Source organism: Ceratosolen solmsi, unplaced genomic scaffold, assembly GCF_000503995.2.
Source record: "Ceratosolen solmsi marchali unplaced genomic scaffold, CerSol_1.0 scaffold45, whole genome shotgun sequence".
NCBI classification, from domain to species: Eukaryota; Metazoa; Arthropoda; class Insecta; order Hymenoptera; family Agaonidae; genus Ceratosolen; species Ceratosolen solmsi.
The window spans coordinates 42844-55130 of NW_011948436.1; the positions used below are offsets into that span (position 1 = coordinate 42844).

The 12287-nt window shown below is 23.0% G+C and overlaps 1 protein-coding gene across 1 annotated transcript; it reads left to right on the top strand.

Moving 5' to 3' along the window:
- The first annotated feature begins 1189 nt into the window (after window positions 1-1189).
- LOC105365124 (kinesin-related protein 4) lies at window positions 1190-5875 on the top strand. Its single transcript, XM_011503219.1, has 7 exons — window positions 1190-2589; window positions 2914-3004; window positions 3070-3570; window positions 4372-4488; window positions 4553-4862; window positions 5357-5615; window positions 5694-5875. The coding sequence occupies exons 1-7, from the start codon at window positions 1225-1227 to the stop codon at window positions 5754-5756; spliced, it is 2706 nt and encodes a 901-aa protein (XP_011501521.1). The 5' UTR covers window positions 1190-1224; the 3' UTR covers window positions 5757-5875.
- Window positions 5876-12287: the final 6412 nt, after the last annotated feature.

Here is a 12287-nt window from a genome sequence, read left to right on the forward strand (position 1 = left end):
AATCTCATTTCATTTTCGGTCACATTTCAAAATAACAATCTTTGGATAAAGAATGATTTTTTATTGTAATTACAAGTTTTTATAAATAATTTTGAAATGTAAATAAAAATAATATATAAAAAAAATTAAAAAATAAAAAAATATTTAACACATACAATTTATTAAAATACTATATATATAAACAAAACTTACTTATTAAAGGCAATTATTGAAAAATTAATATTATGATTTGTTTTCGTAATTCTTGTGAAATAAAGTGATAAATATATATTAAAATATATCGATAAATAGAAAGCGATATGAAATTTGAAATGAAACAATTACAAAATTTTATCATATATATATATATATATTTGTTTATTCAATATCAATAATAATGAAATGATTTTAAAAATTGACCTCTAAAATTTTAATATAAAAATTTTAAATGATTTAATGTAAATTGGTTATAGTTATTTAAGTAATTATTAAAAGGAATAACTGTTGATTCAAAAATAAAAATTTGTCATTCAACGTAATGGGTTATAAGAAAATACAATTTATTGTTACAATAGAATTATATGTTCATTTTAATAATGTTTAATAAGTGTTTATTTAATTGGTTTAAAAGAAAAATAATTAATTAATTATTGAATCAAGATTTTTAAAATGTATATGCTTGTATACCGTTAATTTTAAATAGTATCTCACTTTTTATGTAAGCAAAAATTAAATTTTACAATATAATTATCAAAATAATATTTTTGATTTTATGTTTATCGATTATTACTATCCTGCCTATACACGTAATCATATTTTGCCTAAATGGCTTCAAAATCAATTTCTTTTTTTTTTTTAGATTCCATGATTCCAATTCCTTAGGATCTGAACTGCTTGAATGCCATAAATAGATATTTAATTTTTTATAAATTCTAGTTTTCCAAGATTCTTGTTCTGTTTAAAAATTTGAATTAGACTTAAGAAATCTGAAAATGAAACGTATATAAGCTTTATCACTGTATTTAACGTTAAAATTTTTAACTGTCACCGAAAATTTTTTTGTTATTATTGTATAATTGTTTATAGTTTTTAACCAATCAGTTTAATTTATTTACGTAGAGAAGTTGAATTTAATGTTAGTAAATGTAATATTATGTAATTAGTAATTAATTTAATTTTGAAATAATTCGGTTCGACTCATTAATTTTTATATTAGAATACAAGGATACTTTTTTCATTAAAAAAATGTCTGATCTGATAGATTTTGAAAGTCCAAATACAAAAAATATTGCATTATTACTACCATCGCCTCTTATACCAGCACCAGAAAATTTAAAAAATGATGGATTCAATTCAAATGAGGCTGGCTCTCATAATGGTGAATCTGAAAAATGCAGAAGTACAGAAAATAATCCATTTGATATTGTGATGAAAAAAATTATAGATTATGAAAGAAACAAAGAAGATCCATTTGAGACAGTAATTGAGAAAGCAAACGAATGTACTATTAAGATACCTGAGTCACGTGATAATTATAGTACTCAAAATACCAAATATTTAGATATTGTGAAAACGAACAATGCTTTAAAAGAGACTGAAATTAATATAGATATACCATTATTAAAAGGAGAAAATGACATGAGTATTATTACAGACTTAAACAATACCAATCTTATTAGTGATAGTATCAATGAAAATGAAATTATATCAACATTGAGTTGTGATAATAATATACCTAATATATATATTTCACCAACAAGTTATAATAAAGATTTATCACTTTTAAATAACTCATCAATGAATGATTCTTTAATGGATCATGATGGTGATTTAACAAAGGAAATAAAAAATATACCTACTGATTTTAGCACTTGTTTTAAATCTATGTCACAGAATTGTTGCAAGCAAAATTTTTTGGGTATACAAAATAAACGATCCATGTCTATGTCAGATACATTGAAAAGTAACATGTTTGGAGAAGACTATTTATTGAATAGTGCCCATTCTAGTATATTTGAAGATCCATTTAATAAAGCATTTCGTAAAAATAGTTTAAGAAGTACTGTGAGCTATAATTCTAGTTATTTAAGTAATCAATTTGATTTATCATTAAGCAAACAGAATTTAGACAGACGAATTAGTAACAGTTCAGTTTTTTCTGGATTATCAAATATCTCTGTTATTCCTACCGATCCTGTTCTCAAAATAAGGCATAATAGGTTTTGTAGTGAAAGCTCTCTTTTTTCTGGTATTTCAAATGTATCAACAATCTCTACAAATAATTTTATTTCTTCATCTGATTCATCAGTATTTTCAAATGACACTTTAAATAAAGGATTCATTAATAGCCAAACTCAACCAACAGATTCAACAAACTCAACAACAGATCCAAATCCAGTAAATGCATGTGAAAAGTCTGATTTGATAAAAAAATTTTTTGAAATAAAAAGAAGAATGTCAACTGCAGAAATAGAAAAACCAAAAATTGAAGATAATGAACAAATTCAAATAAATCACTCTTGTACAAAATACGACTCACAGATAGAAAAAAAAGAAAATTATGATGAGAAGCTTATAGATATTGATAGCAGTTTTAATTCAGTTTTTAATGTAAGATATTTACTATTATTTATTATTTAATAGTATAAGTAAAAAAAAAAAACAATATTAATATTTTATTTAATAAGTATAAAAATGGTTTTTTAGTAATTAATATTATTTAAATTTAATAGTTTTTTTATATATTTTTTTAACATATTAAGATTTAAAATTTGTAAGGAATTTTTTATTTTAGACATTTAAAAAAAGTCTATATACAAATTTATAAAAAAAAAGACTGAACTTTTTAGTAAAAAATAGTGTTAATTGTACTTAAATTGAGTTTTTAGAAAATACACAATTTGAATAATAATAATATATTGAATTTTATTTTAGGATGAAACTGAAGTCAATGAAATTATTTTAAATGAAGCAAGATTACTTGCAGAAACTTTCGAAAAAATGGCATCAAGCAAAGAATCAACCTGTGAGTATAGTTACAAAATAAATTTAACAACTTCCATAATAACTGGATTTATCATATCATTTCAGCAATAACTGAAGATGATTTGCTTTCAAAAATCAAATTAAACTTTGATTATTTACCTAAATCAGATGACGAAACTGTAGATAATTTAATCGATTTACCTACTTCACCCTTAAAAAACACGTTATTGTCTAAAGTAGATACAAGTACAGAAAAGCATGTTGAATCAAACGTGATTTTACTACAAGATAATATAAAAGCATTAGAAAATGAATTTATTGAGAAAAAAAGTTATAATAAAAAGGCCACAACAGCTACACTATTATTAGATCTTGAAAAATTAATCAAAGAGGAAAATAATCCAGATGCATACAAAGTTTTAAATGATTTGCAAAAATTGTTAGGCATTGAATATGATAATAATGCTGAGATTTTACAATTATATTTACAAAATACTGATAATTTACAAAATAAAAATAGTGAAGAATTACATTTTAGTAGAAATATAGATAATAGTAATTATGAATCGAATACATCTAAGCAAAATATAATTAGTGATAGAGACAGTGATTCTTACAATTTAAAAGAAAATATAGAGAACAAACAGAATAATATAATTAATAGTAATTTGAAATTAAATATTGTAGATGAATTAAAAGAAAATATGATAGATAGTAAAAATAAAATTAATGAGTTTCAACATTCAAAAAAAAAAATAGATAGAAAGAAAGAAAAAAGAAAAGAAGACGATACATCTGAAGATCAAAATCTTACTAAAATTCTTATGACTTCCTTAAAAAAAATTATAAATGAAAAAAATGAAAATTCTGCAGTCGATATTTTACGAAGTTTAGGTACTGCACTCAATATGGTTACGGAATTACAATCAAAAAATGACGATAAACCAAATTCTGATATAAAAAAAAAAAAAAAATATTTACCAATCGAATTGCATCATTTATCAAATTCATTTAATAAATCAAGTTCAATAAATGTCGATATAAAGGTAAAATATTTATTTTTAATATATTAATTAAAATAATCTGAGGAAATATATAAAAATATATTTTAGAATCGATCTTTTGAAGTATTACCAGTTCCAAAAAGTATTTCAATAAATTCACCAAACAAAAACAGGAATTTACTAGATTCTTCATTTACTAAGGATAAAAGAAGATCTCATTTATTAAATCTAAAGAAACGTTTTTCAAGTGATCCAGGATATAAGCGTCCTGTTATGGAAATAAATGGAAATGAAGAGACAGTAGAGCAACGATTTAATTTTAAAACAAGTACTAATTTATAAAAAACTTAAATTCGAAAAGTTAATTTTTATATATTGATTTTTAAATTTTGATATTTTGAAGGTGCAACAACAAATAAACAACTTAAAACGAAATTCAAGAAAAAATTTAATTCTGATATAGTTACAAAAAAAGGACCTCTCAAAGCTATTATTCCTTTGGATAACATGGAAAAACGAGGTGAAGATATAAAACTTTTGATTTATTATTTATTAATTTAATTGTTTACATTTAAAAAACAAAGTTATATCTACAGGTTCGATTAATAAAAAAATGTCTTTGAATAATGTTACTCCTCCAAAACCGATTGACGTTGTTCCTACATTAAATATCGTGAGTAGTACGCCAAATACAAATGAGATTAACAAAAATTGCAAGTCCGAACCAACAGCTTCTTCAACTCCTAATATAGAAGGTTTGAGAATGCAACGAACCATTGTTCAAAAATCACTAACTTTAAACAGCAAGAGCACATTAATAAGTAATGTATCTTCTGCTTTGCTGAGTTCTAATACAAAAGAACCAGTTGGACTTTCAGTAAATTGTAATAAAAGGTTATCAATTATTTTTATTAATAATGTGATAATTAAATCTATAAATTTATATGTTATAATCTGTATCTTAAAATGTTTTGAAATTTTTATGTATTCAAATTTAATGAATTAAATACTAAAATTATGCAGTACTAGTTAAAACCAAAAGAGTAGATGGTATAACAAAAAAATATGATTGTTTAAATTACATATTATTTTACACACAAACTATTTACTATAAAGTCTAGAATCATAAAATTATGAAATGTATTATCAGAAGATTTTTTTCTTTAAATAATAAATTACATGTATTATTTATAAATAATAGAATATTGAATATTATATTTAATTATAATTCAATACAAATTTTTAATTATAATATTAATAATAAAAAAGTATAAAATTAGAGACAGAGCATATATTTTATATGAATTTATGATAAAAAATCAATAGAATATTCAAATATTTTTTAAATAAATTTGATTTAAAAAAAATATAGTTTTTGTTAATTACAGAATGCAACGAACTTTGTCGCCTCAAAAAAGGTCATTCACTCCTAAAAAAACTTTTGAGAGTAGTCTTGAATCTAGATTGCCAAGATATTCTCCCCGTCCTATTCGGGTACGAAACTATTCTTTTGATGATTTGAAAACAGCCAAATCGCTACAAACTATGAGTAACGTACCAAAATTTTCATCTGAAAAAAAATTAAATCGACCTATAATCTTGAGTCCATTAAAAAATTGTAATAAGGTGAAGCACAAGGAAAAATTTGTAAGTTATACCGCTAAAATTAATAATTTGTACATTAGTTTTACATCTACAAGTATTTTTATATCGATCACTATATAGGTATCAAGATTGGGAAAGTCTAGTAATATGCAGTCAGACTCTGAAAAAGAAAACTATGCTTGATGGCATGTAAAACGTCATAATTTAATTGATGATCAATATTAGAAGACAGATTTATTTTGTGTACTTTGAAGTTAATTTTGTATACATTTTTTCAAAATAAAGTTATTATTTTAATTCAATTCAATGTTTACAAATAAAATATACTTTTTACATTTTGGCGTGGGCGCGATATATTTATAATTTAAAAAAATATAGTAAATATTAAATAATTATTTATTATAAGTTCTAGATATATCAAAATAGAAAAGAATGTTTAAATTATTGATATGATTATAACTCTTCTATTAATTAAAAATATTTTTTTAATACATATCATAATTCAATAATCAATATTTTTATAGGATTATATTGAAGCGATTGAAAAAGTATAAACAGAATTTTTTAATTTATAAGAAATTTGTTATTATAGACTTAATTTCTACATATTGTTTAATTTTCTAACAAAAATTAATATAAATAATTTATGAAGATCTAATAATAATTTGTTTTAAATTTTTAAATTTTTATTGAGAACATTTTTTATTTAAATGCAAATGATTAAACGTTTGCATTTCTAAAGTTACTTAAAAAATGAATTGTAAAATTGTGTTAAATAGTTCAAATAAAATTTAAAGTTATAAATAGTTAAAGTTATCCATGTATTAAAATAGCAATATATTCAACGGACAGATAAAATTGACAGATTATTAAAATAAGAAAATGGTAGTAATAGCTACTTGTATTAAGAATTCTGAATAAAAATTTGGCTCAGTATTTTATTTTTTACTTAAATATTCTACTTTATATATTTAAAATATCTTATTATTTTCTTCGATTTTTTGTTAAACTCACTATAAAATATATACAATATTTTTCTACAATATTATATTATAATATTTTACAATAAATTACTAAATTATTTATTTAAAAAAAAATAAAAGTTTTTAAATCGTTTTCAAACACAATCTACTTAAAAACTTTCTTCCATAATTAAGAATTAAAAAGTTATTGCTCTTTATGGATGTTGTATAAGTTATATTTTTTGAAATCTTTAAAATTGGAAATAAAATAATTATCCATATCTTAATTACAACTATATATATTATCTGAATATATTTGCAATCTCTTACATTATCACTAGTTAAACTTCAACATTTTCAAATTTAACAAAAAATAATATAGATCGATCTATTTGTAGCCTTTGTAAATTAAATTTGTTAAAATCACTCATTTTGTAAATAATGCACGTTCATACGTAAATATAGTCGTACGTAAGTAGATATATACGTACGTAATAGAGAAAGAAGTCATGAGAAAAATGAAGAATTCATTATTATTCAACGAGATCGCACAGTATTAATGAAATCATTTTTTACATATACAAAAATACTATGATTTAGATGTGAATGAAATAATTTTACGATTCTTATGAGGAAAATTATTTTAAGGAAGTGTACAATAATTTTTAATAATTCAAGAATGTAAACAAATTGTAAACTTGAAACGTGAAAATGTAAACAAATTCTATAAATGCAATATTATATTTAGAAAATGTATAAAAGAAATTATTTTAATAAAAGTTTTTATTGAAATAGAAGATAGAGTTTCTATTTCCAAGATTCCAATATAAAAATATTTACAAACATAATTATTTGAAAATTGAAAGTGTAACATTTAAAAATAATGATTAATTAAAAACTTTTTTAAAATGTTACCGTGAAAAGTAATAAAAATTTTGTTAATCTACATTAGGATTGTTTCATTTATCAAATTTTTACATCAAAATTATAATTCATAATTTTACTCAGCTAACTTGTCGGTATGATATATGCTAGTATTTATTTTCAGTGAATCCATAAGAAATTTCAAAAGCAATCAGTAGTACGTATCTGCAAACAAAAGATTTTTTATCTTTTCTTTCGTACGTAAAACTAAATAAAAAAATTAATTAGGTAAAATATATTGCGTATGCATTTTTCAAAATTGGGTATTTGATTTAAAGCAAAATACATACGGAATCATATGCATACTGTCAATACCAACGGTTAGTATGATAGTTATTAAATCTGAATGCAGATGATAATTTTCTGGATTTTTATGATGATTATATGGCGTTTATTTTATAATTCGATTAGTAAAAAATGTTTATTACAATTCTGTAATGAAAATTAGTTTCAATTTGAAAATTTAAGTAATGTGCGTCTTTTTTCATAAGTCTAAGGCAACCCTTATCTCCTCTTTATCTTTATAGCTGAACTTAAATAAATCCATTTTCGATAGTTGTATATTCAGTAGGGTACTACGGAGTTTCTGCAATATTTTGATTCATTATTTTTTCCTAAGATTCGTTAATACAGACCCGAAAAAATTATCGAGTGATAGAGTTGATTATTGCAGTTAATAATTTGTCTTTTCGTAAAGTAATATAGAAAATTCTATTACTCAGAAGTGAATTATAAATTTTCTTCTCTGAGAATTGTCATCTCAGTTGAAGCAGAGAGAATTATATATATATTGATAAACAAAAAGCTAAAGAAGTATTAAGCACTAATTGATCTAAGTTTTTTATTTTTATTATATTTAAACATTCAATTTGTTATATTTAAACTAAATTTTTATAATATATATATATATATATGTATGTATATGAATGTAATCGTATTTAAAACTGTATACTCTATTTATATTATACGTAATTATATATTGTAAAAATTATAATTTGTATACGCTTCCTTATATCTGGCTAACGGACTTTGTATGTGCGTTAGGTACACTTTAAGTAGATCTCTATAATTGTGCCTATAATTTTTCTAAAAAGAACAAAAATAAAATGTTAGATGATGGTGAATAATGTATTATATTTCAAAGACAATAGAAGTAAAAAATTTGATCATAAAATACTTACTTGATCTTTTTGTCGTCTATAAATATGTATAGTTCCGTTTGGTCGTAATATACTTCTAATTACTATTTTCTTAATACATCAATTAATTTTATTTTCTGAATTGCAATATTGAAACTGTTTTTAAATGTACATTTCAACTTAAAATATTTCTTACTTTAATTAATGATAATGTTAAGCAAGTAATAATAATTCTTAATAAAAATATTTATATAATGTAACTACAACGTATATTGTTATTTTAATTTTTTTCATATCTTAGAATAATAAACATTTTAGATTTTAATTAATTTTTTAGTAAAGACGATAATAATTATTATATTATGAAACTTAGTATTAAATTAATATTATAAAAAATTATATTTTAATTAAAGTTTATAAGTGCAAGCGTGTTATTCTTTGCAAAAAAAATCGGCATAAAAATATGAAAAAATTTTCAGATTGACTTCGATTGCTACAATTTATTATTTTTGATAAAGAATTATAATTCAGAGTATTTTAGCTTTAATAATAAAGAAAATAAATATATCTTTTTTCATTTTTCTCTGTCTATCAGTCTCTCTCTCTCTCTCTCTCTCTCTCTCTCTCTCTCTCTCTTTCAATGTGTAAAGTAATATGAAATTTATTTCAATTGTTAATTTTATAGAAATTTTATCACTTTAAATACATTTTTCAATGAATTAACTTTTTCTGTATAAATATAACGTAGATATTCTTTTTAATTTACTTGGTATAATAGTATGTAATATTGAATGTTATTTCATTTTACTATGTATGTCAGATAACTCAGTATTCATGTTATTAAATTTTTAAATTAATAAATATAATGTGAGGTTTTTGTGAACTTGAGATATAAACCTGAATAGATTTTTAATTAATTTTATTTTAAAATTTTATTCTAATATCACTCTTCCAAAGCTTGAGATATGACAGAAGTAAAATATAGTAATGAATTTTCTGAAAACTTCTCTAATTAATTAAACTAATAAATGCATGATTAAAAATAACAATAATATACGTATTACATAATTACAAAAATATTTTAAATACTTTGTTTTATATGCTATAGATTAATACAGATTTTTTTATTATAAAAATAAACGTCAAAATTAAATCATAATATTTTTAAACAAATACAAATAATTTTAAACATTTTTTCAGCTAAATATGTAATAAATATGACTTCCTATATTTATATATTAAAAATTATTGATTTTAATCGAACAAATGATTATCGATTTAAGTATTATAATTAATAATTTAAAATATTCAAATAAAAATACATAGATAATTTAATAAAATTTAATAAATCTGAACGGTTAATACGATACATATCGTTATTTGCATACATTATATACATGATACTATTATGATCCTTACTATAATTTTCATTTAACTTATTAATGAAATATATATATTTATTACTAATGCAATGATAATAATGTAAACATTAAAAATAAAAAATTTGCTTTCAAAATTTATTTATATTTATAAGATTAGATCAGAATTTTATAAGATATATTTTAAGTATTAAGAAGTTGTTAACAAAATTAATAGTTACAAATGAAAATAATTTTTTTAATTAAAAAGATACTTTGTAAAACGATATGATCTACTAAACAATGTAATTTATTATACAAATGTAAGATGATTTACTAAAAGTTTATAAATAATATTATATAATAATAATCTTATATCAATATATATATGTATACATTAATTCATTTTATAAATAATAAATAACGAATTCAGCAAAAGAATTAAATTATTAACTGAGCTTTTAAAGCAAGCCCGAATATTTAGTAGTTAGTATAAGTACTTATAAATATGTTTTATATTAATGGATGTTTCACTTAATGAAGTTGTACTAATCATTTGTTATCATTTAACGTTAATTATAATGATGATGAAGTATTAAAGCGTACTACTTTAATTTGAAATCGATCGTCGATATTTTCAAATATATTTCGACTTTATATCATTTACAATTAAAAGCTTAAGAAATTAATTTAATAAATCTTTAATATAACTGATTATAAAATGAATATTTTTTATATGCGATAATATTGACAATTCTTATTTATTTCATAAAATTTGATGAGAGTGAATTAAATATGATTATTATTTATGCAGTATTACTATTATTCAGCATTACTATTTATTTTAATTTGTTTAAGGCTAAAATTTTACTTCTATTTTTTTCAAAAAAAAAAAAAAAAAAGAAAAAAAAGAAAATAATAATTGATTTCGCTATTAATTAATAAAATCTTATTAACACAAAACAAGTCCAATAGTTAAAAATTAAATTTTAATTTAATAAAAGAATATTATTATCTTATATACTGTTAGGAAGGTAAATTTTCATTATTTATAAATTTGATAATAAACTAACTATATTTGTAAGAAAATTTTATTTATAAAAATAAATTTTTAATTAATAATTAAAATTTACCTTCCTAACAGTATATAAGATAATAATATTCTTTTATTAAATTAAAATTTAATTTTCAACTATTGGATTTTTTTTCAAAAACACTTATAAATGTTTCAAAGAAATAAAAATATTATGTATCAGATTATTTGAATTTTCGGAATTTAATTTAACATATAAACAGTTCATCGTGTTATTAATTATATATTTATGTATAGTGTGTACAGATCATTTGCCGAATTTTTCGATAAATTGATTTTATTATGTTAAACGAATTTATTATCGAACAACTGATCAGCTACTGTTAAGTAAATGGATAAACAAATTGTATAATAATCTTCCTTTTATTAAACCAAGGCATTGAAGGTTGCTCGGGTAAAAGTATGCTTTGTCATGTACATTGTTTAAATGCGAAATAATTGTTTCACGTTAAAATACAGAAGTCGTGCATAATATTATGGTCTAATAAGAATAAAATTAACGTTGACCGATTGCCTAATGAAAGTGTGTGTGTTTATAGGCAACGAAATGGTTTTTCAGAATTTTGACAATTAGGAACAGTGGCGATGACATTAAGTCCGAATTCCGGCCACATTCGCACTCGAGTTTCTTACGCGCTCGGTACACGAGCCGTGTTTCTTACACTTCCTTACGTGCGCGCGCGTCAGAAAGCTCGGACCCGCGTCATTCCTCCATTGGAGATCTCAACTTGCAAGTGTCCCTGCGGCAAGCAAGCTTTGGGTGTAGTGTTGACGTCGGGGGCGCGAATCAATTCGACTGCGAGGATAAAGCCCTGTAGAGCCTTTATTACGACCCGTTCACGCACACGAACGCATACGTGCACGTACACGCACGCGCACACAAGCACGTGGAAAAGCCAGTGTGAGCCCAGCCCGTCGGCCGGGGCGAGGACGAACGGTCGAAGCGGAGCGTTTCACAATCCATCGCCGTCGGCGAGTTCTCGGGAGTTGGACAGTGCGCTGTGGTAGCAGTCGATGCGCTGTCTGTCTCTCCCCGGGCAGAGTTACGTTCAGTTTCGCGCCGGACGCCGTAGCGTCCGGTCATCGCGATTAAGTGGCGGTTCGTATTGCAGTCCACTCCACCAGGAAGGAGGCGCTATAAAAGCGCACGAGGTGATAAAACGGGTGTGGGTTAAAAGTTAAGAGGAAATTGCCGCTTGTTTGGCTGTAGAGCATCCACAATCAACTACGAACACGAA